The sequence below is a fragment of the Podarcis muralis genome, chromosome 18 (assembly GCF_964188315.1).
Source record: "Podarcis muralis chromosome 18, rPodMur119.hap1.1, whole genome shotgun sequence".
In the NCBI taxonomy this organism is placed as follows: domain Eukaryota; kingdom Metazoa; phylum Chordata; class Lepidosauria; order Squamata; family Lacertidae; genus Podarcis; species Podarcis muralis.
In genome coordinates this window covers 10,520,005-10,541,943 of record NC_135672.1, presented here as the reverse complement: position 1 = coordinate 10,541,943, position 21,939 = coordinate 10,520,005, and the positions used below count along the sequence as shown (strand labels likewise).

Below are 21,939 nucleotides of genomic sequence, written 5' to 3'. Positions count from 1 at the left end.
ACACCCCTACCTGGAACCCCGGGCAGCTGCTGCCGGCCCGTGTTGACAACACCAAGGTCGATGGGGCCTGACTCCTAATTTCCTCTGGGAGCGTGTGTGTGCCTCCTGCCTCCTGCTCTCTCGCTGCAGGTAGGAGGAATTGCATGAAGATCCTTGCACCTTGCACACACGTGTGTGCATGTGTGTGCATGCTACTAGCTCCTTAAGCGGCGGGTGGGTGCCACAAAACCCCTTCCCACCTCCCCCAGCTATGCACACACCCTTTCTGCGTATCTCCCCCTCCTCATTTTTTTTGCAGCCGCCCAGATCAAAGCCGTCCGGAACCCTTTTGCTGCTCTTTCCTGGCGTGGGGTGGCCCCCCCCCACTCTGCTGCAGCAACCGTCCGCCCCCTCACTGCCTTCCCCTCTTGCTCATCTCTCTCGTTGGCGTGAGTCAACCCTGTGTGTGTGTGTGTGGGCTGGTGAGCCAGGATCCTAGCGCGTGCATGTGTGTTTGGAAAAGGCGATTTAATTCCGGGCTCCCAACTGCGTCTGGGGTGGAAGGCCGGGGTGGTTGGGGAAGAGAGAAGAGGCTGCCGCCTTTTTCCAGGGTCCGGGGTTGGGGGGAAAGGCTTTTGCCGTTTTTCTCAGCCGCTTTTCGCCCCCCCGAAGGCGGCTCTGCGGCCTTCCGCTGGCTCCTTAAAGAAAACCGTCTGACACCAGGCAGTGGAAGAGGGAGAGAGAGATAGAAGGAAAGGAGAGGAAAGAAAGAAAGGGTGCTTTTGCAATCTGCCACCAACCTTCGCTTCTCCCCCAATCGTGCCTTCCTCTAAAAAATAAATTAAAACACACCAGCCTTTCATTTTGCTTTCCTTCCTCAGCGGCATCTTAAGCTGGCGAGCCAAGCGAGGACCGCTCCATCATCTCGCGGGGTGTTGTAATCGCAGCATGGCGCTGCCGAGGCTCTTGTGAACGGAATCCACCCGTGATCTTCCCTTCGACAAAAACCATGTGAGCTGCAAAGGGAGGAGAGATGGATTGCTGGAGGTAACCGGGAGAGAAAGAGAGAGAGAGAAAGGGAAAAGAAGAATCTACAACCTCATTGACCACGTCGCCTCTTCTGCAAATTTTGATATATGTACATTGCATTTCTTTATTTATTTCCCCCTCCCTGCGCACCCTTGCCACCTTTTTAATTTAAATATATGTATTTTTAATCTCGTTCTGCAACCGCGCACCGTCGTGTCACTGTGGTTTCGTGCCTCCCTTTTTCCCAGGAGGACATCTCTCTCGAGGACGGACAATGAGCGATGATTTGAGCGCCTGGGAAAACGCAACGACGGGAGGTGTGACGGTGAGTGTCCCTGCCGTGGAGGCATTGGAGGGGGGGGACAGGTGTGCGAGGCTTTCCCCCCTGGGGTGGGTGATATTCTGTATTGCATGCCCCCCTCCAGAGAGACAGAGAGGTCTCCCCACTTCCTCCCACACCGGCTCTGGATAGGAGAGTTCAGGTTGGGCCCAGGACGGAAATGCCACCAAAGTTTTGGCAGGAGTAGCTGTGGGAGTTGCTGGCTTGTGAGCCTGCGGGAGAGAAACTGCCCTTTGCCCGGTGGATCCGGACCCTGTTTGATCTGCCCAGCCTAGGCCATTTTTGCCTATGCATTCAGCTGGGGAGCCAGCGAGGACCGGTCCATCATCTCCCGGGGTTGTTGTAATTGGAGCATGGTGCTTCTGATGCTAATGTATTTTAAAATATGAGGCTCCCAGTACGTTTCCGAGCACAATTCAAAGTGTTGGTGCTGACCTTTAAAGCCCTAAACGGCCTCAGCCCGGTATCCCTGAAGGAGCGTCTCCACCCCCATCGTTCTGCCCGGACACTGAGGTCCAGCGCCGAGGGCCTTCAGGCGGTTCCCTCGCTGCCAGAAGCCAAGTTACAGGGAACCAGGCAGAGGACCTTCTCGGTGGTGGCACCCGCCCTGTGGAACGCCCTCCCACCAGATATCAAAGAGAACAACAACTACCAAACTTTTAGAAGACATCTAAAGGCAGCCCTGTTTAGGGACGCTTTTAATGTCTAATAGGTTATTGTATTTTAATGTTTTGTTGGAAGCTGCCCAGAGTGGCTGGGGGGACCCAGCCAGATGGGTGGGGTATAAATAATATCTTCTTCTTCTTCTTCTTCTTCTTCTTCTTCTTCTTCTTCTTCTTCTTCTTCTTCTTCTTCTTCTTCTTCTTTATAAATATGACCTGCCCCTCCTAAAGTCCCAGGGCAGGTTGCAATTGAAAACACCAATATTGGAAACGATTTAAAGAAATTTTGCGAATTGAGGGCAAGTTCTCAATCGGCATCGCTTTGACCTAGCGAGGAGGGAAGAAATTATTTCCTGGGCCCACAAGTCTTGGGAAGGATGGCTGGTCCATCCAGCTGCATATTGTCTGCACTGACTGGTAGCAGCTCTTTGGGGTTTCAGGCAGGGGCTTTTCCCAGACCTGCTCAAGGTCCTGCGCAAAAGGCTCAGATTTAAATAGGAAACGGTTCGAATCTCAGTCAGGCCTTTGGTCCACCTAGCTGATTTATACTGACGGAGCTGCGGTATTGTGAAATCGTGGCAAAAACAAGTAAACGTTGTGGGTGGTGCCTCTGAGCATATGCAGAGTGCCTTTGCCTTGCCACTCTGCCACCAAAGCTCACCAGTAGAGGAATAAAAAACGAAGGCATCTAGGTTTGGAGTTTGCGGCTTCTATCTGCATCACACACTCTCTTAATCTAGGGCAGTAGTTTTCAACCTGTGGGTCCCCAGATGTTGTTGGACTACAACTCCCATCATCCCTTGCTAGCCCGAGGGCCGGATCCGGCCCAATCGCCTTCTAAATCCGGCCCGCGGATGGTCTGGGAATCAGTGTGTGTTTTTACATGAGTAGAATGTGTCCTTTGATTTAAAATGCATCTCTGGGTTATTTGTGCTGCATAGGAATTCATTCATATATATTTTTCCAAAATATAGTCCGGCCCCCCACAAGGTCTGAGGGACAGTGGCTGAAAACGTTTGCTGACCCCTGATCTAGAGGTTCTGTGCTACAACTCCCAGGGCTGGCTAGCGCTGACGGGGAGTTGTAGTCCAGCAGCTCTGAAGGAGGGCAGCCAGTTGTGGTTTTTGATCACATGATGGCTTTTTTGACTTCGCTAGTATCTGGGAATGGGACGCGGGTGGCGCTGGGGGTAAAAGCCTCAGCGCCTAGGGCTTGCCGATCGAAAGGTCGGCGGTTCGAATCCCTGCAGCGGTGTGCGCTCCCGTCGCTCGATCCCAGCGCCTGCCAACCTAGCAGTTCGAAAGCACATCAAAGTGCAAGTAGATAAATAGGTACCACTCCGGCGGGAAGGTAAACGGCGTTTCAGTGTGCTGCGCTGGCTCGCCAGATGCAGCTTGTCGCGCTGGCCACGTGACCTGGAAGTGTCTCCGGACAGCGCTGGCCCCCGGCCTCTTAAGTGAGATGGGCGCACAACCCCAGAGTCTGTCAAGACTGGCCCGTACGGGCAGGGGTACCTTTACCTTTACCTTAGATTTAAAAGGCGTTGCAAGGGCAGTTTCGAAGCCAGTTCTGAACGGGTGACATGCTAACATCTTGTGGCAAGGAGTTCCGTAGACATGCAGCCAACAAATGCACTCAAGGTGGCTCGTAGATAAGGATTTCAGGGGGTTGGGCTAGATGATTTTTTAGGTTCCTTCCAGCTTACGATTCTTTAGGAAAAGGGAAGGGTTTTCTGCTGAATCCACTGCTGCTTGCATTGCAAGCCGTTTCAGATTTCCGCATCTGGGCTTCTTCCCTTGGCGAGGGCGCTTGCCTGGCACGCAGACGGACCCGGGTTCAATCCTGCCCACCGCCAGTCGGAAACAGACCCAAGCCACGTGCGTTCGCAGAAGGCAGTTGTTGGCTGCAGGAAATGCTTTTGATATGTCGTTTGTGAAAGTAAGGACCGTTGCTTGGGATGCAGACAGGGCTGAGTCCCCTCCCATCTCCCTTTCCTGAAATGATTCGGAACTCTGCGCTGAGGACTAGCTGGTTGCTGAGTCATCAGTACGCGACCGTCCCATGGAAGGGGCCAGAGGATTTAATGCGGTCAGTCGCTGACTTGAGCACTGACTCAGCTACCGCCCACCACCACTGCTGGCCCTGCAGTCGTAGAATTGTAAATTTAGAAGAGACCAACAGGGGTCATCCTGTCGAATGCAGGAATGCTTTTGCCCGGCGGAGGACTCGAACCCACAACTCGAGATATTCCAGTTTTGCACATGATCGCAGAAGAATCAGAGAAGGGGGTCCCAGGGGTCTACTCCCCTGCAATGCAGGAATCGCAGCTTCACGGGCACAGACTTAAGTTAGGCGCTTTGACCTCGACAGGTAGAAATCTAACAGACTGAAAGTTCTGGGGTCTTTCTCTCTGCGCTGGAAAAAGCCCTGGGTACCTGAATCTTTGGCTGCTAAGAGCCCTTCATCAAAGACCTCTTTCAGGGGGTAAAAGGTAAAGGGACCCCTGACCGTTAGGTCCAGTCGTAACCGACTCTGGGGTTGCGGCGCTCATCTCGCTTTATTGGCCGAGGGAGCCGGCGTACAGCTTCCGGGTCATGTGGCCAGCAGGACTAAGCCGCTTCTGGCGAACCAGAGCAGCGCACGGAAACGCCGTTTCCCTTCCCGCCAGAGCGGTACCTATTTATCTACTTGCACTTTGACGTGCTTTCGAACTGCTAGGCTGGCAGGAGCAGGGACCGAGCGACAGGCGCTCCCCCCGTCGTTGCAGGGATTCGAACCGCCGACCTTCTGATCGGCATGTCCTAGGCTCTGTGGTTTAACCCACAATTACAAATTATTACTGGGCAATAATAAGAATAAATTGTTGTTCTTACTGGTAAAGGTAAAGGGACCCCTGACCATTAGGTCCAGTCGTGACCGACTCTGGGGTTGTGGCGTTCATCTCGCTTTAGTTCTCACTGGTATCTTACTATTATTTTATGAATATAGTGCCAGCACTGAGCATCGACAATGAGTACATAGAATTAGAGAATCTTAGAGCTGGAAGGGACCCCAGACCTTCTAGTCCAACCCACTGCAATGCAGGAATCTTAACACATTGAAGAGAAAGGATCACTGCCCCAGGGAGAACAGATTCATTGCACAGTGGAATCAACTGGAGTGGGAAGAAGACTTGAGTTTTGAGGATGGAGGGTCAGGGAAGGGCACAGAGTTCTTAAAATTGCAAAATTGGAGGGGTGATTTGAGTCCAATCTCTTTCCTCGTGAGAACCTTCCGAGGAGGGTGCCTGTTGCATCTCTGTGTGCTTTGTAACTGCACAGAGATCACTGACTCGTGCAGAGACATGGGGGAGCCATCTCCCAAGGGCAGGCAATTCTCGACTTTGCACACCCTAAACTTGTGTGCGTGTGTAAAAAGGAAGAGTGTCTCCATCTCTCTCTCTCCCCTCATGGTGGAGAAATGTGCCCTCATACTGCCAGGGAATATATATACCATATTTTTCGCTCCATAAGACGCACCAGACCACTAGATTTTGGAGGAGGAAAACAAGAAAAAAAATATTCTGAATCTCAGAAGCCAGAACAGCAAGAGGGATCGCTGCGCAGTGAAAGCAGCAATCCCTCTTGCTGTTCTGGCTTCTGGGATAGCTGCGCAGCCTGCATTCGCCCTGTAAGACGCACACACATTTCCCTTTACTTTTTAGGAGGGAGAAAGTGAGTCTTACAGGTGGTCTTTTTATTTTCCTCTCCCTTCCCTTCTTCCCCCCACCCCACCAAAAATCCCACCTTCCAGACGGTACCTGGCGAAGTGAAGACCCACGATGGGTATTTCCTGCTGCTGATACTTCTCTCCATCTTTATCGGGGGCACCCTGGTGCTTCTCTTCGGCATCCTGATCGTCTGCCGGCGATGCTGCGAGGCCGACCGGCGACACTCCAGGTAACGGGGTGTGAGGAGCAGAATTGGGACCCTAAGGTGGGGAGGTCACACTGCGAAAGGCCAGTTCTGCAACCAAAACAGAGGGTTATGCAGAGTCAAGAGAGGCTTGGTCTGCGCTCTGGTCTTTTTCCCTAGCCGCAGAGTAAGATTCTAGTCATCAACAGCATTGATTTAAAAGACAACTGGACTTTCATAGCGCCACAGAGTTGGACGGGACTCTAAACAGGACTGCCTCCAGATGTCTTCTAAAAGAAAGTTCTGGAGTTCTGAATAAGTGTCTCCACCCCCATCATTCTGCCCGGACACTGAGGTCCAGCGCCGAGGGCCTTCTGGCGGTTCCCTCGCTGCGAGAAGCCAAGTTACAGGGAACCAGGCAGAGGGCCTTCTCGGTGGTGGCGCCCTCCCTGTGGAACGCCCTCCCACCAGATGTCAAAGAGAACAACAACTGCCAGGCTTTTAGAAGACATCTGAAGGCAGCCCTGTTTAGGGAAGCTTTTAATGTTTGATGCATTACTGTATTTTAATATTTTGTTGGAAGCTGCCCAGAGTGGCTGGGGAAGCCCAGCCAGATGGGCGGGGTATAAATAATAAATTGTTGTTGTTGTTGTTCGTCTCCTTGACATCAGTCTAGTTCTTGGAGGGACATTGTGCATTGTTTTTTTAAAATAATAATAATAATATTGGGCTGTTAGTTACTTCCTGGCCTACCTCCTCGCAGGCTTGAAGGTGTGTGTGAAAATGAAGCCATTTGGGCAAAGTTGGTAAAAAAATGATAGATAGATAGATAGATAGATAGATAGATAGATAGATAGATAGATAGATGATAGAGTGGTACCTCGGGTTAAGTACTTAATTCGTTCCAGAGGTCCGTTCTTAACCTGAAACTGTTCTTAACCTGAAGCACCACTTTAGCTAATGGGGCCTCCGGCTTCTGCTGCGACGCCGGAGCACGATTTCTGTTCTCACCCTGAAGCAAAGTTCTTAACCTGAAGCACTATTTCTGGGCTAGCGGAGTCTGTAACCTGAAGCGTCTGTAACCCGAGGTACCACTGTACACAGCATATTCCCTTAATATGCAAATCACGGCTTATGCAAACCTAGAGCTATTCAGCACAGGTTTTTCCTAGACCTTTTCCATCTCACTCTGTTGCGTATGCCTTTTTCAAGGTTTTTCGCCCGCCCACCTTCTTCTCTTTCTTTTTTCCAGAGCCAGCGATGACCCCGAGAAAACAAACACTACCTATCTGGATGACTCCCAGCCGGCTCAAGGTGAGGTGCTTGCTTGCTTACTTTCAAAAGCGGGCAGGGCTTGCTGCATCCTTTTCTATAGGAAGGTCTGGTGGTACCCGCTCTGGTTGCTAGGGCCCGTTGCCCTGGAAACGGTTGCTCTCACTCACTCTCTCTCTCTCTCTTCTTTTCTTCCTCCTGTTGCATCTCCTGGTACCGAAACCAGAACCTCTCCAGGGATGCTTTCTCTCTGGTTTAATTCCCCCCCCTCCCCAAAAAGCCTATCAGTGGGGGGGGGGGGATTTGGAGGAGGGGTTTAGATCAGGCCCATAGCATCTTTGGCGAACTGCGAGAAACCCCGCAAGATTTTGCCTAGTGAAATATATTTGTTGTGTTGGCATCCCTCCCCTTTTGTTGTTTAGTTGTGTCCGGCCTCTTTGCGACCCCCTGGACCAGAGCACGCCAGGCCCTCCTGTCTTCCACTGCCTCCCCCAGTTTGGTCAAACTCATGTTGGTAGCTTCGAGAACACTGTCCCACCATCTCGTCCTCCGTCGTCCCCTTCTCCTTGCGCCCTCCATCTTTCCCAGCATCAGGGTCTTTTCCAGGGAGTCTTCTCTTCTCCTGAGGTGGCCAAAGTCTTGGAGCCTCGGCTTCAGGATCTGTCCTTCCAGTGAGCACTCAGGGCTGATTTCCCTAAGAATGAATAGGTTTGATCTTCTTGCAGTCCATGGGACTCTCAAGAGTCTCCTCCAGCACCATAATTCAAAAGCATCCATTCTTCGGTGATCAGCCTTCTTTATGGTCCAGCTCTCACTTCCACACATCACTACTGGGAAAACCATAGCTTGAACTATACGGACCTTTGTTGACAAGGTGATGTCTCTGCTTTTTAAGATGCTGTCTAGGTTTGTCATTGCTTTTCTCCCAAGAAGCAGGCGTCTTTTAATTTCGTGGCTGCTGTCACCATCTGCAGTGATCATGGAGCCCAAGAAAGTAAAATCTCTCACTGCCTCCATTTCTTCCCCTTCTATTTGCCAGGAGGTGATGGGCCCAGTGGCCATGATCTTGGTTTTTTTGATGTTGAGCTTCAGACCATATTTTGCGCTCTCCTCTTTCACCCTCAATAAAAGGTTCTTTAATTCCCCCTCACTTTCTGCCATCAAGGTTGTGTCATCTGCATATCTGGGGTTGTTGATATTTCTTCCGGCAATCTTAATTCCTTAATCTTAATTGCCTCCCCTAGATATCACCATTAAGGTGGATGACCCCGACTGCATGTCCAGCTCCAGTTATCGAGACGCGGAGAGCGAGAGATTCCTCTCTTCCGGAAGCGCCACGGGGCGACGGGTGTCCTTCAACGAGGCGGCCCTCTTCGAGCAGAGCAAGAAGACCCAGGAGAAAGGGAGGAGGTAGGCGGGGGTCCTGGGTTCGAGAGAGAAGTACGATTAGTACGTATACGTCTCAGCTTTTTCAAAAATGCATATTTTTCATTGATTTTCCAACAATATAACAATACCAATTAATGCCAAATCCTACAATTTTATCAAAGTGCCCCCTCCCAGTGGATGAGTTCATTCTTCTACCGTTTTTCTTCCAAAATTTAAATAAATTCCTATTCCGTTCAGATATGATAATCCTTTATATAAGGGATCGTCTTTTTTTAAAAAAATAAATCCTCGCAGCAGCCCTGTGAGGTAAGGACCGGCTGAGAGGCTATAGTCCCTTGATGGGTTTGAGGGCTGGGGTGGGAGGACTTGAACCCTGTACAATGCATGGGGGTCAGACTAGATGGACTCTGAGGTGGCCCCCAAGGCCTGTGATAAGCCTGTTTTGCAGCTCTGGGTCAGTATTTCTCTCCCAGGATTGCCTAATTTCTGGAGGCAAAGGAAGGTTTCTACCTTTCAGGGATGGGCCTTGGAGAAAAATATTTAAGTTTTTGGGTTTTTGTGGGGTTGGAGAGACAGTTTGCCAGAGCTGGCAGGGGCTGATGGGAAATCGTGGTCCAAAATGGCCGTGCTGGCAGGGGCTGATGGGAAATCTTGGTCCAAAATGGCCGTGCTGGCAGGGGCTGATGGGAAATCGTGGTCCAAAATGGCCGTGCTGGCAGGGGCTGATGGGAAATCTTGGTCCAAAATGGCCGTGCTGGCAGGGGCTGATGGGAAATCGTGGTCCAAAATGGCCGTGCTGGCAGGGGCTGATGGGAAATCTTGGTCCAAAATGGCCGTGCTGGCAGGGGCTGATGGGAAGACTTGGTCCAAAATGGCCGTGCTGGCAGGGGCTGATGGGAAATCTTGGTCCAAAATGGCTGTGCTGGCAGGGGCTGATGGGAAATCTTGGTCCAAAATGGCCGTGCTGGCAGGGGCTAATGGGAAATCTTCATCCAAAATGGCTGTTCTGGCAGGGGCTGATGGGAAATCATGGTCCAAAATGGCCGTGCTGACGGGCTGATGGGAAATCATGGTCCAAAATGGCAGTTCTGGCAGGGGCTGATGGGAAGACTTGGTCCAAAATGGCCGTGCTGGCAGGGGCTGATGGGAAATCTTGGTCCAAAATGGCAGTGCTGGCAGGGGCTGATGGGAAATTATGGTCCAAAATGGCTGTGCTGGCAGGGGCTGATGGGAAATCTTGGTCCAAAATGGCCGTGCTGGCAGGGGCTGATGGGAAATCTTCATCCAAAATGGCTGCTCTGGCAGGGGCTGATGGGAAATCATCGTCCAAAATGGCCGTGCTGGCAGGGGCTGATGGGAAATCGTGGTCCAAAATGGCCGTGCTGACAAAGATTGAGGGAAATCCTTACCCTGCCAGGTACACCCTGACCGAGGGAGACTTCCACCACCTGAAGAACGCCCGCCTCAGCCACCTGCCCTTGCCCCCGTGCGCCGCCCTCAAGATCGTCACCATCCACGAGTCCAACGAGAACAGCATCGCCATGACGCCTCGGCACCCCCCAGCCAAGCCCAGCCTGGCCATCTTCCAGGTGAGACCCAGAGGAGCCGGGGGGGGGGCAGGGTCCCAGTTCTTTCATTCACATTTGTAACCTCTTTGGGGCAGAGACCTGTCTTATTACTTAACAATAATTTACCGCCACCCAGTCAGATAGGTAGGGTATAAGAATTATTATTATTATTATTATTATTATTATTATTATTATTATTATGCCTCTCTGAGGGCACCCATGAACGCTCAGAAGAGAGTATTCAGCCAAAGTCTTTCCCAGCTCCTTAATTGACATTTATTTGTAAGCTCACTGGGGCAGAGACCTGTCTTGTCACCTGCAGAGGCCACATTTGGCCTTCCCATGGCTGGTCCTAGAGGCAAACTTTTTGTACGGAAACAGTTGGGGTGGGGGGGAAATTTGGATGAATTTTTAGAAATGCCTCTTCTACAGTGGTGCCTCGCAAGATGAAATCAATCTGTTCCGCGAGTCTCTTCGTCTTGCGATTTTTTTGTCTTGCGAAGCACGGCTATTAGCGGCTTTGCGGCCATTAGCGGCTTAGCGGCTATTAGCGGCTAAGCGGCTATTAACGGTTTAGCGGCTTAGCGGCTATTAACGGCTTAGCGGCTTTAAGAAAAAGGAAACAAACTCGCAAGAACTCGCAAGACGTTTCGTCTCGCGAAGCAAGCCCATAGGGAAATTTGTCTTGCGGAACGACTCAAAAAACGGAAAACCCTTTCGTCTAGCGAGTTTTTCGTCTTGCGAGGCATTCGTCTTGCGGGGCACCACTGTATTTTTACGCCCGCAGGGTATAAACTTCCGGGAGGTTTGTGCGTGGGTCGGTGAAGCTATCCCTAACCCTTTCTCGCCTTCATCCCTTCTTGGCAGCACCCCTTGCCGGAGACGGCGCTGACCAGCCACGGAACCTGCGCCAGTTCTGCCTTGCCGGGAGATACTTATAATTCCACCGTCGAGGCTGGTTCCTCCGCTTCATCGGATTCTGGCGAAGGCACCTCGGTACATCAGCTTAACTGGGGATAGGCAGATGCACAAATGTAGGATATTGGGGGGCGCCTGGCTAGAGAGCAGGACATGTGAAAAAAGGGATCCTGGGGTCTCACTAGACTACAAGTTTAGCAATGAGACAACCGTGTGATGCAGCGGCAAAAAGGCCTAATGCGATTCTAGGCCATTAATTTTATTATTTCGGTCACAGACCAGTTCCAGCCCACATGCAATATCAAGGAAGACATAAAACACAACAGGGATACATTTGAATTTGCAATTAGGTACAACAGGGACGATACAGATATAGCAACAGCTAAAAATATATATAAATTAAAACTTAGGGACGCGGGTGGCGCTGTGGGTTAAACCACAGAGCCTAGGGCTTGCTGATCAGAAGGTCAGCGGTTCGAATCTTCCGTCCTTGCGCCCAGAGAGAGTGGGTCCATTGTAGAGTGTCGCGTCGTCTCTCTGTGTGTTTGATGGTTAGGGGATCACTTCCATTCGGGTGGCAAAACCGCCGGCCGTTCCTGACCCACCCTCCTCCTTCCTTCCTCTCCTCTCAGTCCGACGGTGCCGGCCAGAGTCCCAAGGGTGCTGGAGGGGGCGGAGCGGGGGAGCCCCCGCCGGCCCCTGCCCAGGGCACCGTCCTTCATTTCTTCACCCGCCTACGTCGCCATGCCAGCCTCGAGGGTGCCGGACCCTACTTTCGGATCAAGAAATGGAAACTGGAGACGAGCCAGAGAGCATCCAGTCTGGATACGCGAGGTGGGTCATGCTGGTGGAGGGGTGATACTTTGGCCTGGGTGGGCGGATACGCCATGCTCCTTCTTGGGTAGTTGCCCGGCTGTGCTGGTCCCGTGGGTTAACCGTGCGGCGAGGTCCGGGTCCAATCCATAGCTGTCAACTTACAGATTTGAAAATAAGGGACCAGCAGCCTCGAAAATAAGGGATCGGCAGCCAAAATAAGGGATCGACAATTACTTTGCTAAAATGCATGTTTTGTTGCGTGCAAATGGCTTTAGATACCTATTAGGTCCATAAATTACCATATATTCAACACAAAAAAACAGCTACAATTTGTTGTTGACAAAGGACAGCTGGACATAGAAAGGGCCCCATTACCTTCAGTAGCTTATTTAAGGGACATCATCAGTAAGGGACAGCAGCGGGACATGGCGCTGGGATAAGGGACTGTCCCGCCAAATAAGGGGCGCTTGACAGCTATGGTCCAATCCGAGGTTGAGAGTGCAGTATGGAGGCTGTCCGTCAAAGCTGAAGCGGGGTCCAAAGCAGGGAGTCGGGTGAGGTCAGGAGCTCCGGCAGGACAGGGTTCAGGCAGGAACAGGCTACCAACAATGTTGTTCCCGCAACTTGGGACTGGGGCTGGCTGGCTTTTATCTGCCCCGAGGCATAGGGCGGCCCCGATCCTCTGGTGACTCGCCTTTCCTGGCCTGGAGGCAAGCCCTCCTCCTGCGGGAACTTAGTTCCTTCCGCCTCTCTGCCCTGAGCCTCTGCAGCTCAGGAGAGGCTGGAGGGTTCCCGGACCCAGAGGCAACCTCAGCTTCCCCTGACGGGGCTGAGAGTGGAGCACCTGCAGGCAATGGGTCCTCCATCACCTCAGGAGCCAGAGCAGACTCACCTGTGGACCCAGCACAGGTGAGGACCCTTCAGGCTCAAGCCTGAGCCCCGGCTCAGCTGGTTCTGGAGGCGGGGACTCCTGTGCAGGCTGGGATTCCTCCGGTTCAGCCTCCGAGTCTGAATCCCATCACACCTGCTTTGGTGCCCACCTGGCACGCAACTCTCACTGGCACGATTCGAACGTTGCACCGGTGAACTGGAGGCATCAATGCAACCTCTCTTGATCTGGTGGTCCCTGGGGCAAAATAAAGCCTTGTGGCCTCTTTTATTTAAGCATATAGTGGTACCTTGGTTCTCAAATGCCTTGGTTCTCAAACAACTTGGAACCCAAACACTGCAAACCCAGAAGTAAGTGTTCCGGTTTGCGAACTGTTTTCGGAAGCCAAATGTGCTCCGTTTTGAGTGTTACGCTTCTGATTTGAGTGCCACACATCCGTTTAGACTGAGTGTTACACTGAGGTCTGTCTGTTTTTGCTATTTATTTTGCGCTTTTGGTTTTGCGGCTCCTTTTTGTTTTGTTTTTGTGACTGTGTAGAACCCAGTTTAGCTACTGATTGATTGTGTGACTGCAGTACAGTGGTACCTCGGGTTAAGTACTTAATTCGTTCCAAAGGTCCGTTCTTAACCTAAACTGTTCTTAACCTGAAGCACCACTTTAGCTAATGGGGCCTCCTCCTGCTGCCGTGCCGGTGGAGCACGATTTCTGTACTCATCCTCAAGCAAAGTTCTTAAACTGAAGCACTATTTCTGGGTTAGCGGAGTCTGTAACCTGAAGCGTATGTAACCCAAGGTCAGGGGTCCTAATGGTCAGGGGTCCCTTTACCTTTACCTCGGGTGAAGTGCTTAATTCGTTCCGGAGGTCCGTTCTTAACCTGAAACTGTTCTTAACCTGAAGCACCACTTTAGCTAATGGGGCCTCCCGCTGCTGCCACCGCATGATTTCTGTTCTCATCCTGAAGCAAAGTTCTTAACCCAAGATACTATTTCTAGGTTAGCAGAGTCTGTAACCTGAAGCGTATGTAACCCGAGGTACCACTGTAATTGCCGGTTGAGTGTACATCTCTTTTTGTCGGCAGGGCAGGACTCAAGAAATTCGTGACCGAGGGCTTGCTCTTGACCAAAATAATCATATTTTCGTTGTCGTCTCTTCTCTCTCTCCCCCCGCCCCCGCCACCAATGTCGTCGCCCCCCCCCCCCCCGCTTAACTCTTGGTCTTCGCCACCCGGTCCTTTGCCCAGGCTCTCCGAAAAGGCACCAGTTCCAGCGCCAGAGGGCCGCCAGCGAGAGCATGGACGAAGAAGACCGCGACCCACACCAGACAGATATCATCCAATACATCGCTCGGACGGATGACGTGGCGTTCAGGCCCGTTGGCGGGCCGTTCCTGCCCGCTCCAGCCAGCTCCACCTTATCCCTCGGCAGGTATTTTTCAGTAGATAAGTGGGAATGGGGCGGGGGGTGGGTGGGCAGAGAAGACGCAGCTGCGATGGCATGAGGAAAGACTGGGGGAGAATTTCGGCAGCACTGCAGGATTCATGGATTGGGTAGGCTTAAGAGTCTTAGGTAAAGGTAAAGGGACCCCTGCCCATTAGGTCCAGTCGTGGCCGACTCTGCGGTTGCGGCGCTCATCTCGCTTTATTGGCCGAGGGAGCCGGCGTACAGCTTCCGGGTCATGTGGCCAGCAGGACTAAGCCGCTTCTGGCGAACCAGAGCAGCCCACGGAAACGCCGTTTACCTTCCCGCCGGAGCGGTACCTATTTATCTACTTGCACTTTGACGTGCTTTCGAACTGCTAGGTTGGCAGGAGCAGGGACCAAGCAACGGGAGCTCACCCCGTCACAGGGATTCGAACCACCAACCTTCTGATCGGCAAGTCCTAGGCTCTGTGGGTTAACCCACAGGTCCACCCACGTCCCTAGCACCACCCGTGTCCCTTTAAGAGTCAAAGGGTTGCCATATTTCAAAAAGTGAAAATCCAGACACTAAAGCTATTGAGCTTTTATTCCCTGAAAAAATTCTTGGGTTTTTGTTTATCTTTTTTTTTGGGGGGGGGGGGTCCAAAGCATGCGTAGGCAAACTAAGGCCCAGGGGCCGGATCCAGCCCAATCACCTTCTAAATCTGACATGCGGACGATCTGGGAATCAGTGTCTTTTTACATGAGTAGAATGTGTCTTTTCATTAAAATGCACCTCTGGGTTATTTGTGGGGCATAGGAATTCGTTCTTTTTCTTTTTCCAAAATATAGTCCAGCCCCCCACAAGGTCTGAGGGACAGTGGACCGGCCCCCTGCTGAAAAAGTTTGCTGACCCCTGGTCCAAAGTTTAGCTTTTTTTTCCCCCAAAAAAACTAAAAATAAAATAAAATTGAAGCTTTTGAGCTTTTTTGAAAAAAAGATTTGCCAAAATCTACACTGCCATACGTCCAGGTTTTCCCAGACATTAAAGTTTCTGCCTGGGCACCGTTTCTGACGGCCGAATCCTGGCTATGTGGAACACTATCATAGAGTTGATAGTGCAGCTGTCCCTTGCAGGAATTGAACCTGCAACCTTGGCGTTATCATCGGGCAGGATTTGCTGTATCCGCAAGGCAGTTTGCAAAGGTCCTCTCCTCTGCTTCCTGAGCTGCTGGATCTAGTCCCAGTGGCCCATCTTAAGTCCAGTATCCTGTTTTCACAGGGGCCAAATGCCAATAATAATAATAATAATAATAATAATAATAATAATAATAATAATAATAATTAATAATAATATATTATTATTTATACCCCGCCCACCTGGCCGGGTTTCCCCAGCCACTCTGGGCGGCTTCCAAAAAAATATTAAAATACTGTAATACATCAAACATTAAAAGCTTCCCTAAACAGGGCTGCCTTCAGATGTCTTCTAAAAGTCTGGTAGTTGTCGTTCTCTTTGACATCTGGTGGGAGGGCGTTCCACAGGGCAGGCGCCACCACCAAGAAGGCTCTCTGCCTGGTTCCCTGTAACTTGGCTTCTCGCAGCAAGGGAACCGCCAGAAGGCCCTTGGAGATGGACCTCAGTGTCCGGGTGGAACGATGGGGGTAGAGACACACCTTCAGGTATACTGGGCCGTTTAGGGCTTTAAAGGTCAACACCAACACTTTGAATTGTGCTCGGAAACAATAATTAAAAACAATACAGCGTCAGACATTAAAAACTTCCCTAAACAGTTGTCATTTAAAAGTAAAATAGTTGTTTATTGCCTTGACATCTGGTGGGAGGGCGTTCCACAGGGCAGGCGCCACCACCGAGAAGGCCCTCTGCCTGGTTCCCTGTAACCTCACTTCTCGCAGGGAGGGAACCGCCAGAAGGCCCTCGGTGCTGGACTTCAGTGTCCAGGTAGAACGATGGGAGTGGAGACGCTCCTTCAGGTATAATGGACCCGAGGCTGTTTAGGGCTTAAAAGGTCAGCACCAACACTGAATTGTGCTTGAAAATGTACTGGGAGCTAATGTAGGTCTTTCAAGACCGGTGTTATGTGGTCTCGGCGGCCACTCCCAGTCACCAGTCTGGCTGCCGCATTCTGGATTAGTTATAGGGGTCACCTTCAAAGGGAGCCCCACGTAGAGCGCATGGCAGTAGTCCAAGCGGGAGATAACCAGAGCATGGACCACTCTAGCGAGGCAGTCCGTAGGCAGGGAGGGTCTCATCCTGCGTACCAGATGGAGCTGCCCTGGACACAGATTTGACCTGTGCCTCCATGGACAGCTGTGAGTCCAAAATGACTCCCAGGCTGCGCACACCTGGTCCTTCGGGGGCACAGTGACCCCATTCAGGACCAGGGAGTCCCCCACACCTGCCCGCCCCCTGTCCCCCAAAAACAGCACTTCTGATGGAGCTGGGAGACAGCTGCCTCGGACACAGGAGCCAACCAGTTGCCGCAGAGGGAAACTCACAGGCAGGATTTGAGCACAAGAGCAGCATTCTCCCCTTCTGCCGTTTTCCAGCAGCTGGCATCAGGGTGTTCCTTTTGCAGGAAGGCCAGGCCAGGCCAGTGCTATTTTTCTCGAAAAAATAGGTGGTTGAACTTCGCCACAAGCATCTCATTTGTTCCCTTATAACGGCAATGGAATATGCAGAAATGGCGAAACTTGCCAGAAGAACAAGAAATCAAGATAACATTTAAAAAAAATAAACAAAAGAATGGAAACGGTTTATTGAATATTTACGGATAAAAGCATTGGCAGGATTATTGTAACAACCTGCAGTTTTGTAAGAGTATGTATTTAAAGAAGATGAATGAATGAGCAAATGAAGTTAATCTGGATATGCGGAAGGTATTAAAAACAAATTTAAGGAACCGCAGAAAGAGGGGGAAGGAAGTAAAGTTTTGAAATGTCAAGATGATTGTGAAATCAGTGAAATGTATAAACTTGAAAAGTGTGTGTGTACCGTATTTTTCGCCCTATAAGACGCACCAGACCACAAGACGCACCTAGTTTTTGGAGGAGGAAAACAAGAAAAAAATATTCTGAATCTCAGAAGCCAGAACAGCAAGAAGGATCACTGCGCAGCGAAAGCAGCAATCCCTCTTGCCGTTCTGGCTTCTGGGATAGCTGCGCAGCCTGCATTCGCTCCAGAAGACGCACACACATTTCCCCTTACTTTTTAAGAGGGAAAAAGTGAGTCGTATAGAGCAAAAAATACGGTGTGTGTGTATGAACTTGAAAAGTGTGTGTGTGTGTGTGAACTTGAAAAGAGTGTATGTGTGTATGTATATATCAGGTCTCGATTATCATTTGCTGTTTTCGTTCCATACGATCCTAAGACCCAAAAGGTGTTTTTAAAGGGAAAATGTACCTGTTGTGTTCTGGATGCAGGATAGAGCCGTCAGAGCAACCCAGCCCCCCCTCCGCTGAGCCCCCCGCTTTGGAGCCGCCGCTGCCACCTCAGCCCCCCACCCCCCTTTACCATGACATCTGGAGCCTGCGTGCATCGTTGGAGATGTACGCTTCGTCGGAGCAGGGCAACGACCGGGACTCGGTGCGCAGCGACGGCGGGGAGAGTATCTCTTCGAGCGGCGGCTTGCCCAGCTTCCCTTCTTCCTTGGCGGATGAGGCCGAAGGAGGAGAGGACAGATTGCCGGGGAAAGCCAAGCAGGACAGCGTAGAGTCGGAGGCCGGGACCCGGAAGCTCCTGCAGATGGACAGCGGCTACGCCTCCATCGAGGCTCCCGGCGGGCGCGTCGGCGAGGACCAGACGGCCTCGGAGAAGCGATATTGTTTCACCAGCGCGGGCCGCCGAGCCACCATCTTTGAGAGTTTCGAAGGCCAAGAACCGGAGGAGGAAGACGAGGCCGCGGAAGGGGCTTCCGGCGGGCCGCCGGCCCCAAGTCCGCTGGTTTGGGCCCCCTACGGGCAGCTCTTCCCCACCCGGGACGCGTTGCCCCGCAGGGACTACAGCATCGACGAGAAGACGGACGCCCTCTTCAACGCCTTCGTCCGCCACGACCCTCAGTTCGACGAGTCGCCGCTGCGAGCCAAGCACCGTTCCCGGACGCACCTCCGGAAGCAGTGGCAGCGGGCCAAGCAGTACAGCGACCCCGGCGTCCGCTACCCGCCGGCCCTAGAGAGGCACCGCACGCCGTTGCGGAGGGGTGACAGTGTCAACTATCCGCTGGAGGGGCGCTACCAGAGCACCCTGCCGCGCATCGTCAGCGCCGGGGATGAGGAGGCGGCACCGGCGACGGCGGAAGCCAGCGACAAAATCCAGGTGATAGAAGAGGAGCCGCCGGAGGAGGCCAAGGGGCCGGCCGAGCCGTATGGCAGCGGCTGCCTCGAGGACGGGCAGTGCCCGGGCCTGGGCAGCCTGGGCACCGAACTGATGGACAAGATAACCGGGGGGTTGGAGGAAAGGATGTACGGGCGCTTGAAAAAACCGAGAGAGAGTCCAGGGTGCGTCGTGGCTGTGGCGGACGCCTCCCCTGACCACAGCCCGGAGTAGAGGAGCAGGGGGACGCCGTCGACTTCAGGGTGAGGTAGCCACCGCTCTCTCCCCAGTTCCTCCCCGGTGCCGGCATGGGATTTGCCAGCCGGCCGGGGCAACGGGGCGCACGCCAGGGCTGCAGTATCTCAGAGGACGGTGGCCCTGCTGGGGCAGGTACCACGCAAGGGACGTCGCTGCATCCTAGGGGAGCTGCCTGTCTCTAGCCGGACTCGGAGTCCGCAGAGGGTCGAGGGAAACTGGTCAAGGCTGCGTTTGTGCGGCGGGCAGCAGCGGGCCCCTTCGGCTTGGCCTTCCGCTTGCGAGGGGCCGGGGAGGGCGGGATCTTGCTCCCGGTAGCCTCTGCTCCCTTCTCGCCGGTGCCCAGGAGGGGTTGGGGGTCCCGAGACAAGCCCGTTCTCCCTTTCCCCTCCGAGGCGGGGTTGCCAAAGCAAGCGTCTCTATTGCACAGCCCGGACATTATGTTCCCGAGGGGCTTTTTCTCGCTAATAACAGGAGACCCCGGAACCTAGCAGAGGCCTGACTTTTACCTCACGACGTTCAAAAGAGCTGGTTGTAGCAGATAACTATAAATGACTCCTTCACCTTTGCACACTCACACTCTCTCTCTGGTTTTTTTTTCTTTTTGCAAGCAATAACCTTATCCTTTCCTCCTCCTCCCTCCGTCTGTCGCTGGGCGTCCTCTTGGCGGGAAGCAGAAACAACCTCGCCTCCCAGATGGGACAGAAAAGCCTGCCCGCTTGGCCCCGGATCTCTCACCCAAGTTTCTTCCCAATGAACTTTCGTTGGCGTGGAACCGGCTCCAGAAAGGCTATTTTATTAAGCTGGTGAGCTGTCTAGGTGGATGGAATTGCCATGGGTTATTGCACCGGTTTGGAGCGGGTTGTGCCGTTTTCGGGTACGTGCTTGGCAAAGCGAGGCACACGGGTTGCAGTAGAAGCAGCACGCCCGACTTCTTGTCCTCCGATAGCTCAGGCCTCCGTCTCTCCTCGCGTCCCTGCATTACTCCTCCGTCACCGATTCTCTCATTATCTTCAACTTTTCCCGAAATTGTACGCTGTTCCGCGCCCCTGCTCTGGCTTTCCTTCCGGCGCCACCATCCCTTGCGCAGAGATACCAAACAGCTTGATCGGAAAAGGGGGGTGTCGGCGCTGCTACTTGAACGCTCCCAAGTTTCTAGCCCTCATGAGAACTGGGCAGCGGAATGAGAAATGCCCTGGTCTTAGCGTCAGCGGATGACGCAGGGGTGACTGACGTCTGTGTGTGTGTCTCCCACTCCCCAATGTCGTTGGACTGCTAATCTCAGAAGCCAGGAAGTCTAGAGCCATCAGAAAGCCGTCCATTTTTCCTCCCTAGGCTGAGATAGGAGAGCAGTGAGTTCGGGGGCAAGGCCCAGCGGAAGAAAAAGAGGGAGATCAGCCATAGTCCTCACGCACTCGGCTACAAAAACGTGCCTCTTCCGACACGTTATTCCTTAATCTGCCCTGTTCTCCAAATCGATGCAAAGGGGGTGCGCGTTCTCTTTTTAATTTTTTTTAAAAAATTATTTATCCACATTTGTGGTTGAAGAAAAATAATAATAATATACAGGTGAAACTCGAAAAATTAGGATATCATGGGAAAGTTCCTTTATTTCACTAATTCAGCTTCAAAGGTGAAACTAATTAATCTCAGAAAATTAGAATATTCAATGAAATCAGCAAAACAAGGATTGCAGATAGAGCAATATTGGACCTCTGAGAAGTAGAAGCGTATCTCGCTTTGCATGAGTTTCACCTTTTAAGTTGAATTACTGAAATAAACGAACTTTCCCACGATAGTCTAATTTTTCGACTTTCACCTACACAAGCAGGCGGTTTTATTGCGCCTTTAATTTTTAAGCAGATTATAAGGTGGCGGCAGCAAGCTTTATTTTTCTTTTAACGTGTGTGTCGTTGCTACTACGCGGCTACAAGCACATCGCTTGGGGAGGGGGCAAACTGACCCATCCATTTCCCAACACCGCCATGCAGGGAATGTGTGCCAAATCTTTTACGTTTCCTAACTTTTTCCTTTCCGTGCTTCAATAATTTTGCATGTCAACAGAGGGGGGGGGGCGGTTCGGGGAGGAGTGGGGTGTGTGTGCGCCTGGTTAGATGTGTGGGTCCTGCCCTCCAGTTTTCATATATTTTTTTTCAAAATCAACGTCCGAAGCACTACTTGAAGGGGTGGGGAATTGGGGTGGGGGGCACGGTCGGAAAAGAAGAGAAACTTAATTTTGTAAAAGCGAAAAAGCAACTGCTGCCAGAAGTGTGGCAGGGCGATCTTTTCTCCCCCCCCCCCCCCTTCTTCTTTTGGAGATGTGAGAATATATATATATATACACATATATTTATTTATTTATTCCAAAGTTCTGGCTTGTTTTGCCACCTTGTTCTTGTCATTGTCGAAACCGTCATAATCGTCTAGCTTGGGAGTCCTGCCTTGCAAGGGGGGTGGAACTAGAAGACCCTTCTGTATGTGTGTTGGAGGGGGGGCGGTCTCTTCCAACTCTGGCCTTCCTACGATCACAATTTGTCTTTTTTTTTTTGTCGGCGGGGGGGGGGGGCAATGCAAAAGCCTGTTTTCCCCCTCCCCGCTTAGTAAAAGCAGCAGACCAAACCACGGAACTCCTTTTTCCCTGCCTTTTTCAATGGAGGGGGAGAGCAAAAAATGAAAATACAAGACTTTATTAAATAAACAATGTGCCAACGTTTTCCAATGGGTGTGTGTGGTCTTCTTTTCCCCTTAAGTCGTGAACACTGTCACCCCAGAGGTTGTATATAGGGCCTGGCGTTATAACTCCCTGGTGTGGTTTTCGCCAAGCAGGTGTCCTCTAGACCAGGGGTAGGCAAACTAAGGCCTGGGGGCCAAATCCAGCCCAATCGCCTTCTAAATCCGGCCCGCGGACGGTCTGGGAATCAGCGTGTTTTTACATGAGTAGAATGTGCCCTTTTATTTCAAATGCATCTCTGGGTTATTTGTGGGGCATAGGAATTCATTCGTTTTTCTTCAAAATATAGTCCGGCCCCCCACAAGGTCTAAGGGACAGTGGACCGGCCCCCAAATAACCCAGAGATGCATTTTAAATAAAAGCACACATTCTACTAATGCAAAAACACCAGGCAGGCCCCACAAATAACCCAGAGATGCAGCTACGTCGAGACCACCGCAGTGGCGACCGTGGGAACTGGGAGGTCCAC

General features: G+C 51.9%; 1 protein-coding gene across 2 annotated transcripts; it reads left to right on the top strand.

The window, feature by feature from the left end:
- Positions 1–438: 438 nt before the first annotated feature.
- CBARP (CACN subunit beta associated regulatory protein) lies at positions 439–21,453 on the top strand. Of its 2 annotated transcripts, XM_028713737.2 has the most exons (10): positions 988–1,117; positions 1,257–1,333; positions 5,803–5,948; positions 7,156–7,217; positions 8,420–8,585; positions 9,982–10,153; positions 11,000–11,128; positions 11,683–11,884; positions 13,996–14,179; positions 17,596–21,453. In XM_028713737.2, exons 2-10 carry the CDS (start codon positions 1,283–1,285, stop codon positions 18,716–18,718), a joined length of 2,235 nt encoding a protein of 744 aa, XP_028569570.2. In that variant the 5' UTR covers positions 988–1,117; positions 1,257–1,282; the 3' UTR covers positions 18,719–21,453. The 2 variants fall into 2 exon arrangements, with proteins under 2 accessions (XP_077777946.1, XP_028569570.2); XM_077921820.1 differs by having other exon boundaries at positions 439–1,333.
- Positions 21,454–21,939: the final 486 nt, after the last annotated feature.